Source organism: Urocitellus parryii, chromosome 3, assembly GCF_045843805.1.
Source record: "Urocitellus parryii isolate mUroPar1 chromosome 3, mUroPar1.hap1, whole genome shotgun sequence".
NCBI lineage: Eukaryota > Metazoa > Chordata > Mammalia > Rodentia > Sciuridae > Urocitellus > Urocitellus parryii.
The window spans coordinates 85398721-85420087 of NC_135533.1; the positions used below are offsets into that span (position 1 = coordinate 85398721).

General features: G+C 31.8%; 1 protein-coding gene across 2 annotated transcripts in view; it reads left to right on the plus strand.

Moving 5' to 3' along the window:
- The window catches only part of Tax1bp1 (Tax1 binding protein 1), a 69140-nt gene that overhangs the window by 20388 nt on the left and 27385 nt on the right, over positions 1-21367 (plus strand). For both annotated transcript variants that reach the window (XM_026407472.2, XM_026407473.2), the window contains exons 4-8: positions 1050-1237; positions 4683-4841; positions 16583-16731; positions 16813-16903; positions 18538-18723. In XM_026407472.2, the coding sequence (XP_026263257.2) occupies positions 1050-1237; positions 4683-4841; positions 16583-16731; positions 16813-16903; positions 18538-18723 (773 nt within the window). The remainder of the gene's footprint in view (positions 1-1049; positions 1238-4682; positions 4842-16582; positions 16732-16812; positions 16904-18537; positions 18724-21367) is intronic.

The following is a 21367-nucleotide window of genomic DNA, read 5'->3' on the forward strand; positions in this document are numbered from 1 at the left end:
TTTTAAGACATGAAAGAATAGCAGACATAGTAATTAAAATTTGAGCTGCATATTAGTTGAATTTATTCATTTTGTTTATTCACGATTATAGAATGTTTCCTTTTTAGACATTTAATTCTAGAATTTATTCATGTATAATATATACATATATAAATAAATGTGCATCTGCTCTGGGAGAGTGTGTGCACAAATGTATGCATCTGTGTAGTTTTTGAGATCTGATGTAAGAGATAAAGCATGTAGGTAGTGAATAGTAATTCATAATATACTATTGAAGTTTTCTTTATTGTAAAAAATTCTGTGTGAGATTTCAAGATGAAATAAAGAACAATTTTGAGTTAGGAAGTCAAGCAACAATTAAAACGTAGAGTGACAGTTGAATAAAGAAAAGCACAAATATTGAACACATTTTATTTGTCATATAGTAGCTAAATGGTATAAATAATTATCTATAGATATATAGGAACTCTTGAGATGTATGGTGTATGTTTTGTATTAATATGAGTAGATCTGTGTGGTTCCAAGTTTTTTATTGTCCTGCACTAGTGGTCCTCACCATCTTATTTCCTTTACACAGTTCACATGTGCAGCATATTGCTTTAGTTCATATTTCCTTTTTCCATATAATGAATGTCAACTTGAAGGAAAATTTCCTTACATATTCCTGTGCCCACTTGCAGTCTTTCTTAGATTTTCATCGTGGGTCTTTCCTTGCTCCTCCTTCAGTCTCTTTCCTTTGAAAAGTACATATTTTCCCCTCTCAGATGAGTTGGTTTTGCCCTAGTGAAAGGACAAAGTTAGGAGGTCATAGTCTGGGATTATAATTTTAGGTCTAAGAGATGAAAAATTTGGGTATGTTTGAGGAAGAAGGAAAAGTCTCATTTTGACAGATTTGTGGAAAAACAGGAGGAAAAGAAATATCCCAGATAGGTGCTAAGAAAAGGGGAGGAAAGGAGAGATGGCAAGTATTGTTAAAGTAAATTGAAGGTAGTATTTTATAATAGCAGGTTTAATAATTTTTGTCTTTTTGTTTGTTAAATACCTCTTAGGATATTACCTTCCAAATGATGATGGAGAATTTTATCAGTTCTGTTATGTTACCCATAAGGGTGAAATTCGTGGAGCAAGTACACCTTTCCAGTTTCGAGCTTCCTCTCCAGTTGAAGAGTTGCTTACTATGGAAGATGAGGGAAATTCTGACATGTTGGTAGTGACCACAAAAGCTGGCCTTCTTGAGGTTGGTATCAACATGGAGCTAAGAACTCATGTTAGCTGACATTTTAAGAACTTTCACGTTATGCAAGAGTATTCATAAAAATCAAGTGTTTTTTTAAACTAAAATAATAACTTTAAGAATGTCTTTTTAAAAATGGTTAGAACAATCTTTATTTCTTGGTTCTATTGTGGCAGAGCTGTCCCTATGGTCTAACAATATTTTATGCATAATACGTACTGTAGTAAATCCCTTTTGAGAGAATTTAGACCTAAAACTTTTTTTTTTTTTTTTTTTTTTGTGGTGCTGGGGTTTGAACCCAGGGTCTTGTGCATACTAGGCAAGCACTCTACCAACTGAGCTATATCCCCAGCCCTAAAACTTTCTTTATGTTTACTTGTTGTAACCTTTTTTCTTTCATGGTGGCCAAACTGTTGATTGTTAAATAGTATAGATTTGAGGAATGAAGTTGGTTGGGATACTGGAATAAAATGATAAATCTTTAACTGTAATTAGATGTGAATTTTGTTTTGTTTTACCATGAACATGTTTTTTCTCTAGTATGGTAGTGAATTAGGAAAGCATCCTCAGTCTTTTAATTTAGGTTGAGTATTTTTAGTTATTCTTTTTCTTGAACATCTGATCAAAATGAATAAACCTAATTTATAAAGAAAGGGTAAAAGGTCTTATTTTTAAAAATTGAATAATGTAGTTATGTCATTGGCTGTATAATATTGTTGTATATCTTAAATTTTAGTAGTCATTGAAAGAGAACATAAAATAACAGTATTTTTTCATTGTAAGATCATGTTTTCTGGTGTCTTTATCCTATGCCCCCCAAACTAGACTGCTATACTTAGTTGTTTTGAACTTAGTGTCCTTTATTGTAATAAGAAAAATAGTTTTTCTGATTGGCTCAGTATGTATTTTTTGTTAATTTACATTCATATTTTATCTATTACAGGTCTTTGTTTTTTCATTATAGTCATATGGATCTTCTTAAACATTTTATGTCTTTGATTTTACTTTATTTATGTTAAAGAACTGAGATTACAGAGGGGAAAAGAAGTTATATTTTTAGATAGTTAGAAGGTTAGAAGGAACGAGTCATTTTTTATTGTGAATTCTCCCATGTCTTTCCCTTTTCCAGAAATTCCTCTCTTATCTTGAATAAAGAAATGTAACTTTTATAGGGTGACTAGAACATTTTGTGGTGACAACTGCCTGATGATCAAGGGTTTTAGCCTGGTATTTGAATGCTAGTCAAAGATGCTGAAACAAACCTAGCTCTTAAGAAGAATGCTATTAGCATTTATACTGCAATTTTTTGAATACTTCTTAGACCACCCTGATTCCAGGCGCTCCAACACAAAAGCGGTAGGCATTTTGGCATTCACATTTTGCCTGTGCTTTTTCTTCAGGTAAATTGGGAAATAGCACAGATTTATTTCACTCCTTTCTTCCCTTTTACAAAGTGTACATTTATAAAGAAAATTTAAATTGCTCTCTTAAGTAACTATTTCTGAGATAATTTCCTGACCATCTCTTGACAAGTCTTTTAATTTCTACATTCATTAAAATTTTTGGTGATTTTTGTCTAATACTTCAATACAACTGTGAAACATTTGGGACCCAGTGACATTCAAGGCGGTTGAGACATAATCCTGTAGTGTGTGAACCTGAATTGGATAATAGGCTGAAAAAGAGACAATTTGGGGACAGTAAAGGCTGTTTGATTATTGCCTACCTATTGGATGAGACAATATTATTTTTCATAGCTATGGTAATAGTTGTTGAAAAAGAGACTACCCTCATCATAGGTACTTAAGAGTTAAGTATTGCCAATTTTGTTTCAAATGATTTAGTAAGAAAAAGGAAGAAAGAAAAATTTATATAAATAATCTTAAGTATACAAAGAAAATATACATTGCAAAATATTAATATAGTGAATTGTATAAAAGGAGTTCATTGTAAAATCTTATTCTATGTGCTTGAAAGATTGCATAATATATATTGTCGAGCAGAAATTAGATTTTTATTCATTTTTTATCTAAATTTAAAAATTATCTGGGTAAACTTCATTAAACTTCATAATGTTAGATAAATCATGAGAGGACGAGTGGTTTTCTGCTAATTAATGTTCTTTTTAGTACATCAAGATATATTTTTATTTTGCCAGTAAGTTTTGAGTCAGATTTTATGCTAAATTATTAATACTGTTAACTATTCGAATCATAGATTTGATCCCAATTTTCTCTCAACTTAATTGAATATCATTGATTGTAATTATCACAATTTCTTTTTTAAATAGATAAAGCATAAAATACATTTCATGATTAAATACACTTTTCCCTTTTGAAAATATTTTTCCTGGCATTTTTATTTGGTATATTGGTATAGGTAGAAGGGTCATTCAAAAAGTTTTCAGCTATTCAACTTTCATAAGAGCCATTTTATAGTTAATCACTTTGATTCTATTACCCTGGAAAATTTAATTTTAAGATGTATTGGGGGAGCTGGGATTGTGGCTCAGTGGTAGAGTGCTGGCCTCGAATGCATGAGGCACTGGGTTGGATCCTCAGCACCACATAAATGTAAAATAAATACATTGTGTCCACCTAAAACTAATAAATAAACATTTTTTTTTTAAAAAAGATGTATTGGGAGGAAAAATTTCACCACCTAAATGTGTAATCCCTCTAAGTTTCTGTTCGTTGGTTAGAAGGAAAGAATTCTTGCTGTAAGAGAAATACTAATCATTTTATTTACTACCATTTTAGGTCCACAATTAAAAATATATATTATTGAATACTGGAGTTCAGATTTTCCTGAACTATTTGTATTCTCATAAAAATAAGTTATATATATATTTTTTAATAAGTTATATTTTTAATGTGTTGTTACAGTCTGTTTTTTTGTCTTAAAATTTGCATTTTTACTTATAAAGATTGGTTTAATTTAGCCAAGTAAAAGCATGTGCATGCGTATGCACACACACGCATGCACAGTTTATTGTTTGGTGCTTTATTTTAAGAACCAAAATTTTAATGGTAATCCCTAGATGGAGGCCTTTTGTAACATACAGTAAGTTCTTAATAGATTGAGATTTCTCATAGGTTTGCATTCATGAAGAGGTACAAATTTTCTTCGGGATATGTTTGATTATTGCTCTGGATAAGAAAGCTGAGTAATTAAATTACTTAGGAAATTCAGTATGTCTTATTTTCAGTGTTGATTTGAAAAATGGTTAGGAGGGAACTTCATGTATTCTTTTATGTATGTATTTTCTTCTTTGCCCAACCAAAAGAAAGTTTAAATTTATGATTCATGTAACTAGCTGGATGATATGAATAGGTAGACTACAAAATTTTGTTCTGTGAATTTCTTCACTGTTTGAAATGGAAAACTAAATTCGCATTAATAGTTTAGGAGTAAGAAAAACAATTTATTTGCATTTTTTATTTTGTAGTTGAAGATTGAGAAAACCATGAAAGAAAAAGAAGAATTAATACAGCTGATTGCTGTTTTGGAAAAAGAAACAGTACAACTTCGAGAACAAGTTGGAAGAATTGAAAGAGAACTTAACAATGAGAAGGAAAGATGTGAGCACCTGCAAGCGGAGCAAAAGGTTAGTTGTGTGCTATGTAACCGAGTGGAGTTGATGGTATGTTGCCTAAAATCCACCCATTTAAAGAACTGAATCAATAAAAGTGAAAACCAGTTATTGAAAAAAATAGTACTTAAAAAGATAGAAGAATAGGTCAGGTCAGTTCCTATTGAGCTATGGCAAAAATAGCTTCTTTTATGTTTGAAGATAATTAAAATACTTCTAGACTTTTGGTATCAGGCTTGATGAGGTAGTCCCTGACAACTATTTCCAGATGTTTTACATGTAATTCTAGAATAATTGGTAGATTTTTTTTTTTTAAATTGGGGAGGAGGTGTTGAAAGTACAGTGAGGAACAACGTTTTCGAAGGAAAGACAGACTAAAGAAATTAAAATTACTTCTTAGAGAAGAATTTAGTGAATTAAGATATTGTCTTAGACAAAATTTTGAAATTCTTAATGTGGGAAATATGATACAATTATCCTTAAAAACAATTAAGCCATGCATGGTGGCCCATGCCTGTAATCCCAGGGGCTCAGGAGGCTGAGGCAGGAGGATCACAAGTTCAAAGGTTCAGCAACTCGGCAAAGCCCTAACCAACAATAGCAAGGCTCTGTCTCAAAAAAATAAAAAGGGCTGGGGATGTGGCTTAGTGGTTAAGTGCCCCTGGGTTCAATTCCTGGTACCAAAACAAACATCAAACATCTAGTAAGAATTGGCATTATTTGAGCAAAGAAAAGGAAGTATAAGTAGAAAATGGTGTAGCTTCATCAGAGATACAAATGGATTTGAGTTAGAAGCTGGAAAAAAAAAAAAAAAAGGATTAAAGAGAAGGTCATCATTTGCGCTGGCACATCCCTATAATCCTAGTGGCTCAGTTGGCTGAGGCAGGAGGATCACTAGTCAAAGCCATCTCAACAAAAGCGAGGTGCTAAGCAACTTAGTGAGATCCTGTCTCTAAATAAAACACAAAATAGGGCTGGGGATGTGCCCCTGAGTTCAATCCCTGGTACCAAAAAACAACAACAACAAAAAAAACAGTCACTCTATCAGTCATTAATTCCATATTTTCATAAGAAAAGTTATTCTGATAAAACTTATACAGATTGTTATTATATGTACCACAATTTCACTTTAGCTAATTTATCTATAGACTATAGATAAATCTGTAGCTCACTTTGTCTATAGACAGGGTTGAATTATTACTCCCTAAAGGAAGGGTATATTCCACTATTCTAAGAAATACTAGAGTAATTGCTTTGTATTATTTAAAAAAAAAAATCTTATTTGTAGATGAACACACAGTATCTTTTTTTATCTCTCTGTGGTGCTGAGGATTGAACCCAGTGCCTCACACATGCAAAGCAGGCACTTTATCACTAAGCTACAGCTCTAGCCCCTGTAATTGTTAACTGAACCATTTGTGCAGTGATTCTAATATTTATCCTCCAGCAGAGTAGTTATATATTCCATACCTGAATACAGTGATTTAAAAAAAAAATATATATATATATATTTCAGTTGTAGTTGGACATAGTACCTTTATTTTATTTATTTATTTTTATGTGGTGCTAAGGATTGAACCTAGTACCTTGCAAGTGCTAGGCAGGTGCTCTACTGTTGAGTTACAAGCCCAGCCCAAAGGTGATGTTTTGTAAAAGCTAAATTATGAAAAATTTTTTCTTAGTTTATCCTAGTTTTTTTGAGGTAGAGGGTAAGCATATCAAATAATATGTACATTTGTAAATTTCTTTATGAATGTGAAGTCTTTCTGTCCTTGTTAGCCATTTTAGTTAAAAAGTTACTCCTCCAGTTATACTTTTGGTGAACATTTTGCTTCAGCTGACCATATGACATAGGGTTTTCTATTTGGTTAGAGAACTTCTTTCATTTGCACTTTAAAGCAGGTATATCAAATATTAAAGTAGAGTAAAAATTACATAAATGTGCCTATGTTTATTATCAGGACCTTCAGCTAATTCTTTTTTTTTTTTACTCATTTCTTGTAACAGCCTTGCTGTTTGTATAGTTATTACTCTTTATTCTCCATTCTTTACATGTTTTGCCTATTAGTTGGCTGTTTTGTAAAGTGGAATGCCAGTCCCCCCCCAACCCCCCGCCACGTTCTCACACACATACTCTATTATTAGCCAGTGGGTTGGAGGTCTTATAGATGTCCCTTGAAAAAGGTTCATTTCAGCATATCTTAAGCTATCAAGAATACTCTGATTGATTTTTGTGATCTTTGAGGTTTTTGAGACTGATCACCTTGAAATCCAAGGAAAGTAACGATGATTAGGAGAGTAGGAATGGCAGAATGATAGGTCTTTAAAATTTGAAATTACTAATGTTATATTAGATATTGCCTTTAGTTCAGTTGAGTATTAATAGATTTAAGTAGTCTTAGGCTCCCTCTGTCTAGGTGATAGATGGTGATAAATACTACAGATAAAGCTTAAGTAGACTGAGCTTGAGAAAACGATAGGCTGAGATCAGAGGATTAATGAAGCAAAACTTGTAGGAAATTGTGACCTTTATGTCCAGAAGAGGTATTCACCAGAAGTTTTAATGGCAACTCTTAAATCTTAATGACTTTTACTAATCTTGGAAGAAACTACTCTGCTGGTATTCTTGCATTGGGGCATATGCTGTAGAAAGTACTTGTAAGTGATGTTTTAATCAGAGCCTATATTATAGAAAATGGTGATAAAAGAACCTAGAATGGTACCTGAAATATAGAAGGTTCTCCCTTAGGATAAGCAGCTATTATTATTTTGCTATTTTTTGTAATGATGAAAATGGTGATAAAAGAACCTAGAATGGTACCTGAAATATAGAAGGTTCTCCCTTAGGATAAGCAGCTATTATTATTTTGCTATTTTTTATAATGATGAACCAGAGAATCATTAAGGAAAGACCATGTAAAGTGTTGTCCAACATGAATGGAATTCATAGCATTTCCCCTAGATTCTAAAAATATAATACATGTGTAATGTTAAAAAAGTCCTAAGTTATGGAAATGTATATTTTGGCTGTTGTTTATTTGTGGTGACAAAATAATGTACTTGCTATGAGAAAGAGTTCCTCTTTGATACCAGAAGTCAAGGGACTTCTAATTTTTATGAATTTGCTTTTTACCTCCAAAATTATATCCTCTATCAAACATGCATGCTGGGGAGCTAGAACATCTTAGAACCTTTCAAACTTGTCCTGGTTGGGTGACTTATAAAATTCATGACATTCCTTGACACTTGTTTTAAATCTATTCCATGGATTAAATTCTAAAAAATAATAAAAAATCCTAATAGTTCTGTAGATCCTCTCTTTGAAGTACTGAGTAAACTTTTTTTTTTTTTTTGGTACTGGGGATGTGGCTCAGTGGTCAAGTGCCCCTGAGTTCAATTCCCAGGGGCACATGACCACTGAGCCACATCCTCAGCCCTGTTTTGTATTTTATGTAGAGACAGAGTCTCATTGAGTTGCTTACACCTCTCTCTTTGCTGAGGCTGGCTTTGAACTCGCAATCTTCCTTCCTCAGCCTCATCAGCCCCTGGAATTACAAGCATGCTTATCATGTATCACTTATAGTTTCTTTAAAATTTAGCCATGTAAGAATGCGATCAGTGGAGAACCTTGATTTCTTCACACTAGAAGAAATTGATTGCTTTATAAAATATAGTACGATTTGATTATTACCCATTTAATAGTTGACAAATACTGAAAGTAAGTTATGTGTTTATAATTATTTATAAACAAAATCTTTAATCTTTTATTGTATTGATAAAAGATTGTACCACTATAGAATACCATAGGAGAGAAAATTATAATAATTAAAACTACTTAAATTGAACTTAAAATCTTTACATTTTGAAATTAAGAATTGGATATGTTAAAACTATCAAAACAAGTTGGTTTCAACTATATTTGTTTTTGCAATTATATTATGTAATTGACTTATAGAAAATAAGTAGGATTATAAAGTAGATTAAAATTCAAGTTACATAATGGTTATAAATTAAGAAATTATAAATTGTATTTCCCTTAGTTTATTGTGGTATCCATCCCATTATTCATGTACAATCTAGATTTAAAATTAACTTTCATTATTAAGATCCAGTTTTGCATTCATTTCTAGTCTTTAAATATGGAGTTTTCCTCCTCTCTCATAAAAGTCTGATTAATAAAAATAAGTTATAATTCTTAGTAAAAGCCAGATAATGATCTGAGTTTTATATGTTAACTCAATTTTATGATGAAAATACTGTTAACTGGATTTTACAGAGGAAGCATAGAAAGGCTACTTAACCTGCCCACGGTCTCAGGGTTAGTAAGTTGTAGAGGGTTAGTAGTATGGCTCTATTCAGTGCTCTTAACCACTGCTGTTCTGAGGGCTGAAGGTGAGAATAGATATAATTGATGTTTTAACAAACAGGTTTATTGTGATGTAATTTATATACCATAAAGCTTACTACTTTAGAGAGTATAATTCTGTGGGTTTTAGTATATTTACAAAAATATACAAGCATTTATCATATCTAAGTTTATGACATATTTATCACCCCATAAAGAAAGGTTGTACCTATTTGCAGTCTTTCTCCAATTACCTCCCCATCCTTTCCCCTAGTCCCAGACAACTACTACATTTCATACAAAGGGAATCATAGAATATGGGGCCTTTTGTAAAAAGACTTGATTCTTTCATTTGGCATAATATTTTTAAGATTTCTTTAATGTTGTTATATATATCAGTAATTCCATTCATTGCCAAATAATATTCCATTGTATTAATGAATCTTTTTTTTTAACCCCACCTTTGTGTTTATTATAGATATCTGGAAAAATCAGCAGTTCATTATTCATTGTGCTCTTATTTATATTTTGGAGTGACATATTTGAAAATTGAAAGATTGAAACTGAGCCTCAGACAAATAACTGTATTCAATTGATTCTTTAATTATTTTTTAAATATTTGGTTTTTGGTGTAGATGGACAGAACACAATGCCTTTATTTTTATGTGGTGCTGAGGGTCGAACCCGTCCATGCTAGGCGAGCACTCTACCGCTGAGCCACAATCCCAGCCCTTGATTCTTATTTTTAACGTTTTTTTTTTTTTTTTGCACTTTTGGGAACTCAAACCTAGGGCCTCATCTATGCTATGCAGGTGCTGTACCTCTGAGCTACATCCCCACCATGAATCTTATTTATTAAATGGGATTTAAAAGAGCTATAATCCCATTAGAGTTTTCAAAGTTAGTTTAGTTATAATTTTTTGAAGTATTGAACTATGAATTGATATAGTTCAAAAAAAGATGTTTTTCCCCCACATTTTTTATTGGTGTATTATAGTTGAAAGTAATGTTGGGATATGTTGTTGCATATTTGTACATACACTATAACAAAACGGTTTGGCCAGTATTATTTCCCAGTATTTCCATTTTCTCTCCCCTCATCCCACTCTAGGTCCCTTTCTTCTATTCTGTTGATCTCCCTTTTACCTTCTCATTTACTTATTTATTTTGGTGCCACAGATTGAACCCAGGGTTATTCTGATGCAGTTATAAAAGAAAGCAAGGGTCCAAAAGCCATAACCTACATTACCCTCACTTATCTTGACTTTTAAAAATAAAGTGTACAATTAGTTGATTTTTATCTATTTACAGATTTGGGCCACCATCACTACAGTTGAATTTTAGTACGTTTTCATTATCCCCAAAGAAATCTTGAGTCCATTAACATTTACTTCTCAGACCCTAGGCAACTACTAATCTCTTTTCTGTCTCTTCATATTCTCATTTTCTGGACATTTTCATACAAATGAGATCATATAAAATGTGTGACCTGTTTTGTCTAGCTGCTTTTTCTTAACAATTTCAAGGTTCAGCCATGTTTTAGCATGGATCAGTATTTTTTTTTCTTTTTAATAGTATTTTATTCTTGATTTTGGAGGCAAATCTTTTACAGACTAATTTGTTTATTTGTATTTGAGATATTCTGCCATCTTAATTGTTGTCCTTTGAGTTGGTTATTTTTAATTGCCTAAGTATATATAGTATCCTAGAATATTTGGACTAGCTTCTTAATTTTCATATTTTTGGTTAATATTTAGTTACTGTATTTTCTGTTCATGAATCAGATATTTCAAGTAATTTAAAATAGCAGTTGCATTTGGATGTGATCAGTGGCATATAGTTCATTTATTATTATGTAGAACATTTAATTTTTCTTAGTGGTACCATATCAAAATGAAGGTCGATTTAAACACTAGTCGGGGATTAACAGTGAATTAGCGTGAAGACAAACTGAACAGTATAAAACAAAAATCATTTTTTCCCTGTAACGATCTATGTTGTGAGTCATTTAAGTCTGTGGGGCAGATTTATATAATTACCTAGGGCGCTCCATACCTTTCATATCATTCCACTGCCATCCCTCAGACTCCTAGAGAATTTACATCTTTATGATAAAAACTTGTTTACTGTCATATCCTGGTTCCAGCTGGTTGAAAAAAGAAAGAGATATTAGCCATGTCATGTTTAATAGTTTGAGTTATAGTTGTAGAAGTAATAATATAGTATCACTTTATTTATATTATACTGATGAGAATTTAGATGACACCCAAAATTACACAAGAAGCAGGAAGGAAAAATGTGGTTGGACAACGTATGTATTACTGTGGCTGAAGTGAGTTTGTAAATTAGTAGACAACCAGAAATCTCTGCCACAGCACAAATGAAATAGTTTGAAATTAGCAGTTTGGATGTGGGAAATATCTTTGATAGTATCTTACAATTAAAAGTTTATCTATTTGTTAGTAACACTATTTAGAAGAATTGTATCGAGACTAGTTAAAAATCAGTGGGATTGATGGTACCTGCCTATGATTCCAGTGACTTGGGAGGCTGAGGCATGAGGATTGCGAGTTTGAGGTCAGGCTGAACAACTTAGTGAGACCCTGTCTCAAAATAAGAAAGAAAAAGGGCTGGGGATGTAGCTCAGTGCTAGAGAGTACCCTTGGGTTCAGTGCCCATTACAGCAAGAAATAAAAGGGGGAAAAAAAAAAAGACTAGATAAAAATCAGATTACTAAGTCTGGCCTAATGGTATCCCTGTGTAGTCTCCAGAAGTTGAGTTATTTAAGGCCACCCAGGGCAGCATAGCAAGATCCCATCTCATATAAACAAAAGCAAACAATAAACAAAAATTAAATTAACAGAATTTCAGTACCTTGATCATTAAAATTAAATGTTCAATTAACTGTTTTGGAAAATTTTTTGTTTCAGGATATTGGAAAGTCAAAATTATTCTTAGTTCTATTATTTACTAGTTGTGTAATCTTAGATAAGCTGCTGCTTTGGTTCAGTTTTCTCAAATGTTAAGTGAGCATCAGGAATGTTCCTAATTCTTAGGTCATGTATATTAAGAATGTGCATAGGCATATAGCATAGCATCTCCCACACAGTAACTTTCAATAAAACCAGCATTGTTATTTGGATTAGGTACTCACTTTTGGACAGAGGCAGTTTGCAGTATTTATTTAGTACAGGCTGAGCATCCTCAGTCCAAAAATTTGATATTAGAAATGCTCCAAAATTCAAAATATGATGCCACAAAGGGAAATTTTCCATACCCAAGCTTATGTAACAGTTGTAGTCAAAATGCACAAAAGTATTGCATAAAATTACCTTCAAGCTATATATACAAGGTATACATGAAAAAAGCAAATTTCATGTTTAGAATTGGGTTCTATTCCCAGTATATTTCATTTCTTATAAGCAGATATTCCAAAATATGAAAAAATCTGAAATCCCCAAATCCTTCTGTTCTCAGGCGTTTTAGATAAGGAGTACTCAACCTGTGTATGGAATTACCAAAAATCAAGTTTGAAGTTAGGATCTCATTGAATTTCTGTCTCCTTTACCAATTGTCATGGAACAAAGAAGACCCAAAGCCTTACTTTTAATAGTCATCTACCAATAAATTTCTTTAAAGCCAATTACTTTAATTTTGTTTCAGCTTTGTTAAGAATATTAGTCAGCTTTTCATTGCTGTGACTAAAACACTTAATAAGAACAACTTAGACATGGAAAAGTTTATTTTGGTACAGGGTACCAGAAGTTTAATCCATGATGGGGCAACTCCATTGCTCTGGGCCCAGGCTAGGCAACACTTAAGTGGCAAAAGGGCATGGCACAGGGAACTGCTCAGGACACAGTGGTTGGGAAGCAGAAGGAAGGGGCAGAAGGAAAGGTGAACCCTACCAAGGGAAGCCCCTGTGATCCACCTCCACCAGCCACATACCACCTTCCTATAGTTACCACACAGTCCATTCAAACTAGGAAGGACAGATGAGGTTACAGCTCTCCTTACTATAATCACTTCACCTCTGAACATTCCTGCATTAACAAGAGCTTGACACCTCATATCCAAACCTTAACTCTTAAGTAATAAAGAGATTTTTAACATTGCTTCTAAAATATATTTATTTACTTTTGAGCCAAATCATAATTTTTGTATAAATACTGAGTTGTAAAGATGAGGTATTTTTATAGTTTATTTCATAAGACTGTTGAGTAGTTGTCATTCAGTTTCATTAAAAGAAAACTTAATGTAAGGAAGGTTGTACTTCCCTACATTTTCTACTTATTCCCTTCCAAAAAAAAAAAAAAATACGTGAACCCTAATGTTAAAAAAAAATTGCTTGTATGTGGAATATATTCGGATTTAGGAAGCAATTTAGACTATATTAGAATATGTATTTATAGCCCATTGGTCTTTTCTCTTTTTTTCTATTTCAACCAAAAATTTAATGCTTTGGATTTGTTGTTTTCTTAAAAAAGTAGAAGTGCATTTGATAGCAGATTTTTGATAGTTAATGAGTGAAAGATAGCCCTCGTTACATTTTATGCTATTTAAACTTTATTCTCTTGGACTATGGCCTATAGTTATTCTTGATAACTCATTTTAGTTATTTATAAATAATTTTCTTGATGATTTTTATTTTTTACTGCTGTTGCTGTTTGAATAAAAGTATAAAGTTTTCTCAAGATAAATTTGAAGTTTAGTACTGAAGAGGTTATATGAATATTTTATTTTTAAAGATCTTTAAATTCAGAGATCTTGGATAGCCAAAAATAAATTTTATAATTTCACTCAAATTATTTTAAAGAAACCAGGAAAAGAAAAAACACAAAAGCAACTTAAACAGATTGTGCTTATGAAGAAAATGTTAAAGAAATAAGTAATTATATAGCTATTATTTTTGTTTATTTTTCCTATTATTGTTAGTGCCATAAAGACTTACTTGTATATTGTCATTCATATTTTTGTCTGGTGAATTTAAGGAGCTGGAGAAGATGTAGGGTGTTTGAGAAAATCCAGTTTAAGCCAAATGAATAAGATTTAATTTAAAAACTGACTACAGATTTTCCTGTAAATATTCTCTTTTTAAAAAAACGTGCAAATAAATATGCTTTTTTAATTGTAAATACTTCTAGTGTGTATTTTGCTACAAACATGAGTAGATCACAGTATATCTGGTTGTTCATATTTGAGAGTTATAAGGTTATGACTCATGGAAAATTGTAATAGTGGCTTGTGGCCACAGTTATTTTCAGTTGAGAGAATGGGAGAAATCCTCTGCATGAATCTTAAATGTCCAGATCTCATTATCTCCCTTGGCCCCAGTTTTTGGGAGCCTATCTTGATGTACAATGTCATAGACTTAATTATCTGTTGAAAATTTTCTTCTAATTTTAGAACTATAATATCCCTTTGGACTGGTTTACAAATGGTAACTAAATGAATATCATAAATTTCAGTTGTTTTTCAAAGGTTGTGTTATAGATTTTGTTTTAAAGTTATTTTTTGTAAAGGAAAGCATGATTTTTATTTGAAATATTCCATGCTAAGGATGATTTAGCTTCTTAGATACTGATACTTAGCTTAGACATGAAAAGTGTAGGTGTAAAGAATAATCCCTACTTCATCATTCATGTCATTTGAAAATAGGCTTGGATGCTGAGAAGCTATCAGGTGTGCCTTTATGGGTACTAGAGAAAGAGTCTGAGAGTCTCAAGTTATTGTCTGAATTAATGTGTGATCTACTATAAAGTTAACAAGCTTATGATTAAACTATTAATTTGTTTTGCATTCAATTGGTTATGAATTTTTTTAAGGGTGCTGTTTACTCAATATAGAGCATTTATTAATTACAGAATTAGCAATTAGTCTTTGCTTCTAGACAAACTAGTCTTTGTCCCAGGTAGAAATACCTGGATCAGATCTGTAGCACCAAGAGAGAATTTGGTAAAATAAAAATAAAAAATGTGCAAAAGTATTTAGAAACCTCCCTGGCTGTCTTTAGAAACCAATAAGACAAGTACTAAAAATGTGTCAAATTTTATAAGGCTCATAGTATATCAACAAAAACTATGACAGAGGAATAAATGTTTTTGCTTACTTTAGCGTTATGGACTTGGAAACAATAGAAAAGCATTTAATTTTGGATAACAATTTTTGGATACTATTGGAAATTCAGTAAGGCAAACATTTGCTTTGAACAAAAATAAAATAAATAGGATGTCATCTGACACTATTGTGATACATTTTTCATGAGGTGCAATGTAGCAATTTCCTTATCCCAGCAAGAAGTGTGTATTCCATTTATAAGTAAAAATTGGACCTAATTGCTATATGCACATTAAATGATATAATTATTATATAAATTTTGACTTTTAAGTTGACAGTACTGTGATGTATTTTTTAGTTTTTCTTCTTGGCTAGGTATTACTACTTAGGGGGAAATTTTAGATTTCTTAAAAAAGTAATTTGATTTAATTCTTTTTGATGTATAGTTTTCCATAACATCACTTCCATATACATGTTTTACTGGAGTCTCAAACTTTTTGAAATGAGGTAGAAGACTTATTACAAGAACATGGAAGCTTTATCTACTTCTCACAAGTGTCTTAATTGATGTGATAAAAATTTAAGAGTTAAAGTGTTCTGTTTAGAACAGTCTAAAAAGAAAGGCAATAATTTCTTTTACATTTGTTTTATCTTTGAATATTTAGGCTTCTGAGTCACTCTGGCAAGAACATTAGAAATATTGCTTTAGGCATTTATTACAGCACTTTGATATCGCTTGGTGTAATATATATTAGAAGTGGGTGTTAACACTGATAGTTTCATATGAAACCTATCATTGGGGTAACCAGGAAAAGTAAAATCTGAAAAACAAAAAGTGACTAATAATTTTTATTTCATTTTATTGCCTGTCCTGTGGTGAAGTGAAATAAACAAATAGGGTGCATGAAAAGTCTGAAGGCGAGAATATATATTAGTAATTGATATGTAAATAGTTTAGTATATGAAAATTTAAGTATATTTACAATTTCACATTTAGTTTATTAGTTTATAAGTCTTGGCCTAAATTTTAGAGGGGACAAACGTGGGGCTAAAATTATAAAACCATGTAGCTCAATAGTAGAGCATTTGCATAGCAAATGCCTGGATCCCTTGCACTGCTTTCCCCTAAAAAACAAAACTAAAAACTAAAACCAGAAGCAAACCCTTGTGTGGAGGTTTGTGCCTATAGTCCCTGCTACTGAAAAGGCTGAGACTGAAAGATCTCTTGAGCCTAACCTAGACTGACATAATGAATCCCGAACCCCCTTTAAAAGAAAAAGAAAAAAAAAAAAAAGATTTCTTAAAGGCAAATTTACTCATGCTTTTTGTCACATACTTTGTTGTTATTTCTAAGGGTCTTATTGAAGTATCACAAAGTTTAAAAATGGAAAATGAAGAGTTTAAGAAGAGATACAGTGATGCGACATCTAAAGCTCTGCAGCTTGAGGAAGATATTGTGTCAGTGACACATAAAGCAATTGAAAAAGAAACTGAATTGGACAGGTATTTCTGATGATATAAAAAAAATTCAGTGTTTTAATAAAATTTTTGTTTTTACATTCATGTTGTTTTGTCTTAATGCAGTTTAAAGGACAAACTCAGGAAGGTACAACATGAAAGAGAACAACTTGAATGTCAACTGAAGACAGAAAAGGATGAGAAGGAACTTTATAAGGTATTTTATTCTTTTCATTTCTATTGTTCATTGATTTGTAACAAATTACCCCAATAGGCTGTGGGTCACGAAGTCAGAAGCAACATAATTGAATAGTTCTGAAAGTCAGGATGTTACAGATATTGCCGTTAGGTTGGCTTGTTTGACACCAAGGATCTGCTTCCATGATGTAGAATGAAATCTGTATTTTATTCTACAGAGTGAAATGCAAGAAATAATTTATTTTTTTGTGGTACACTTAACTCATTTATTTTTTTTCTGGTACACTTAACTTTTGAGAGGCCTGTCAGTTCTAAGTGACCTCTCTCCAGAGGTTGTTTGAATGTCCTTAAAAAAGGTAGCCAAGTTCCCTCAGTTGAGTAATCCAAGAAGGGGAGGAAGCAAGGAGGAAGTCACTAACTATCACAATGTGTATTGCTCTTAAAAGTTAGTGTTTAGGGAATTAGCTTGCTGGTATTTTAAATACTTAGCAGGTACTGTATAATAAGTCAGAAAGTTTTAATGATAGATACTTGTTGATTAGAATTTATATAAGCAAGTGTTTTCGTGAAACTTGTATACCTTAGGGAGAGTATTAATTCATTTCACGGATAATCATATTTTATGGTTTGGCCTTTGAAATAATCTTCAGAGATTGTCATTTTACAGAATATCCTCACTGCTTATGAATCTTCACTTTATGAAGATTTTTCTTTTTTAGGCATTCCTGTGATGTTAGTATAGTTAGCTTAATTGTCAGTATTGTGGATGTTAATCAAGACTTTAGCTAATAAGCATTTCTGAAAGCAAGTTTTGGATGAGGACTTTTAAGAACATTCTTAATTGTTAGCTTCATGTTAAGTCACATTTATGAGCTGATGATTGTGAAAATTAAAGAGCTTTAAAGGTGGTATTGCAAAGGTATAGGCTATTGACTCCTTCAGGGAACCAGGAGTCACATTTGGTCCTATGAACAGGAATTACTCCTTTAAATTCAGAAACATTTTAAGAGTGAAATGCAAGAAATAATTTCTTTCTGGAACACTTAACCAAGATAATCTTGCTTGTGGACAGTATGTGTCTATACTCAGTATAGTTCCAGTTACTGAATTTGATTTGTACATCTGTTATGAGAAAATCAGCATCAAAGTTCATGGAAGAATTAGCATAGTCGCATCGATAAGGAAATATGGTTTTAGATAACATGGGAAGTAAATGACATAGGGCTTTTTACATGTAAAACATTGAATTGCTTCGAAATGTTGTTTTTGAAAAAAGCCTTTCTAGCTTTCAGAATTTGGTCATGTCTCATATTGTATGTCTTCATAGCATTTTCCAAAAAGAATAACAAAATCCATTTACATTAGGAAAAAAAAAAGGTAAAATCATTAAATCAAAGGAAAAGTCTTTGGAGATAATGTAGTTAGACCTTATAATTAATCTCTATGGAAAATAACTTTGGAAAAACCATCTTCTACTTTTAATATGTTCTTATATTCTTAGGTAATCATTTGGCAGAACATGGGTCTCCTGACTCCTACTCCCTTCTTTCAGTTATTTTCAAATTAGAGATAAATAATGACATTTTAAATTTTGACTAACTTCAGTTATGTAACTGAATAGAATATTCTTGACATTTCCAAACACTGTTAAAGGTGCATTTGAAGAATACAGAAATAGAAAATACCAAGCTTGTGTCAGAGGTCCAGACTTTAAAGAATTTAGATGGAAACAAAGAAAGTATGATTACTCATTTCAAAGAAGAGATTGGCAGACTGCAGTTGTGTTTGGCTGAAAAGGAAAATCTGCAAAGAGCTTTCCTGCTTACAACCTCAAATAAAGTAAGTAGTTTTGCAACATGTATTTGAACTTATAAAACATATCTCTATTAAATATATGCAATATTACCATTTTGTTATTTTTAAAATTTTTAATTCTCCTAAACTAATTCTTTTTAACATGTTTAAAAATGCAGAGAAGTTGAAAGAACAAAGCAGTGAATAGCTATGTACCTTAAAATTCTTTGCTCATTTTTATTTTATCTCCCCTATTTAGATACTTTTTTTCTGGACCATTTGCAAGTTAATTGTAGGCATTACTGTTCTTATGAACAAGTACACCATTATTACTCTCAAGATTTAACATTGATATGATAATATTCATTCTTGGTTATACTTAGTTCATATTTAATTGATCCAAATAGAATCTATGAGTAGCCAGAGATTACACATTAGTTTATTATTTTTAATCTGTTTTAATCTGAAACATTGTCTCTACACTTTTTTATGGTTTCTGTAGAATAGCATTCCTATACTGTTTTAATCTAGAATAGTGTCCCTATACTTTTTATGTATTTCTCTCTTTTTCTTATCCCCTCCGCTCCACTATTTTGCAATGCTAGGGATTGAACCCAGGGCCTTATGCATACTAGACAAGGGCTCTACTACTGAGCTACACCCCTAGCCCAACATATATTTTTGAAGAAGTCAGGCTAATTTGAAACAATGTTACATAATCTTAATTTGTCTATTTCCTCATGACTAGATTTCAAATAAATCATTTTTTTTGGAGGAGGGGGACAAGGAAAGACATGATGTTTCATATATCTTACTGCTTTTATATTAAGAGCCATATAAATGTAATTATGTTCTATTCTTGATGTTGGGTTTGGTAATTAATTTAGTTTTGTCTTCCTGACATTATTGAGGTGCTTTCCCTTCTCCTCCTCATCTTTGTGATTATTAAGCAATCATAGCATAATACTTCATGATTATGTAAACATCCTGTCCTCTAATAGCCTTTTACCCAATGGTTTATTGGTCCTTTGATGAGCTTTACTTACCTCAGCTTTGAGATTAATGGTTACAAGATGATGATTTTAAAGATTCTGTCATTCCTTCTACATTTAGTAGTAGCTACTATTTTATGAGGTTACTGTTACCCTTTCCCCTTCCTTTATGTTACTATGAACTTATTATTTTACATTATCATCATTATTTTTTTCAGTTCACAGTTGTCTCTATTTAGCTGGTGAACCTTTTCAAGTGCTTTTGTGTCCTTTCTTTTTTAAATCCCTAGTGGTGCTGTGGACTGAACCTAAGGCCTAGTGAATGGTAATCAAGTATGCTATCACTGAGCTATATACCTAACCCATTTTACTTTTATTTAATTTGAGACAGGTTCTTGATAAGTTGTCCAGAATGGCCTTTAACTTCAGATCCTTCTGCCTCAGCCTCCCAAATAGCTGGGATTATTGGCGCATGCTACTGCATGCACCTGGCTATTGTATCCTTTTAATATGCCTTTATCATATCAAGCTTTGTATGCATTTTGGGGGGGGTACTGGGGGATTGAACTCAGGGGCTTTCAACTACTGAGCGACATCCCCAGCCCTATTTTGTATTTTATTTATAGACAGGGATTCTTCATTTTCTTGAGTTGCGTAGAAACTCACCATTGTTGAGGCTGACTTTGAATTTTCAATTCTCCTGTCTCAGCCTCCTGAGCCTCTGGGATTACAGGTGTGTGCCACCAGGCCTGGCTTTTGTATACTTTTTTAAAATTATGCACCTGTGTTTTCCAGGTTCAGGTTATGCCTCAGACCCATTGTTACCATTTTAGGGGACTATGGCTTTTTTCATTTCCAGTAGATACTTGAAATCATTATTAATATATCTAACCCAAAAATAGTACTTTAGGATTCTTCTTTTACTTTCCTCCATTTCATATTTATATATATCTTTTCTCCTAGTGTGAGAACTTTTTGTTTTTGAGACATTATATTTTTCATGTGTTTATATATCATAAGGTTCAGAATTTCTGTGTCATTGCCACTTTGAACAGTAAGTCCACTAAATAAAATTAAAGTTTTTTTTTCTAGCTCTTGAGTTTATTTGTCTAGGGATGTTCATAATGCCTTGTTCAAAAGTTGATGTACTTTTTTAAAAAGTTTTATGTTATAAATTTGTAATACAGTTCAAGCTTTTTTTTTAGTATTTAAGATTTATTTTTCTCTTTTTTAAATATATAAAGTAGTTGCATTATTGGAAAGTAAAAAAATGATATAAAAATTTACTCATTTTAAACTCTTGTGTATTCTTTTTACCTTTTACCTATACCCACAGGTAAACATTTTTATTAGTTCTAAGTTAATTCTCCTTATGTTTCTTTTTGGAAAAATAAGCTTATGTGTGCATGTGCACAGTACACATACTCATTTTTCTTCATTTTTCTTGGAAAAAAAAGAATACTACTTGGATATACCTTGTTTCTTCTCATTGAAAAATGTAAATTGTCATTCATTCTTTATCAGAGATCTTCCTCATTTTTTTCAATTGCTGCATAATACTCCACATATAGATTTATCTTAATTTACTTATTATGTTTTATGGGTATTAAGTTGGTTTAAGTATTTTGCTACAAATTATAATAAGGCATATTTATCGTAACACCTGAAATGTTAGAAGTGTATAACATTTGGGACTG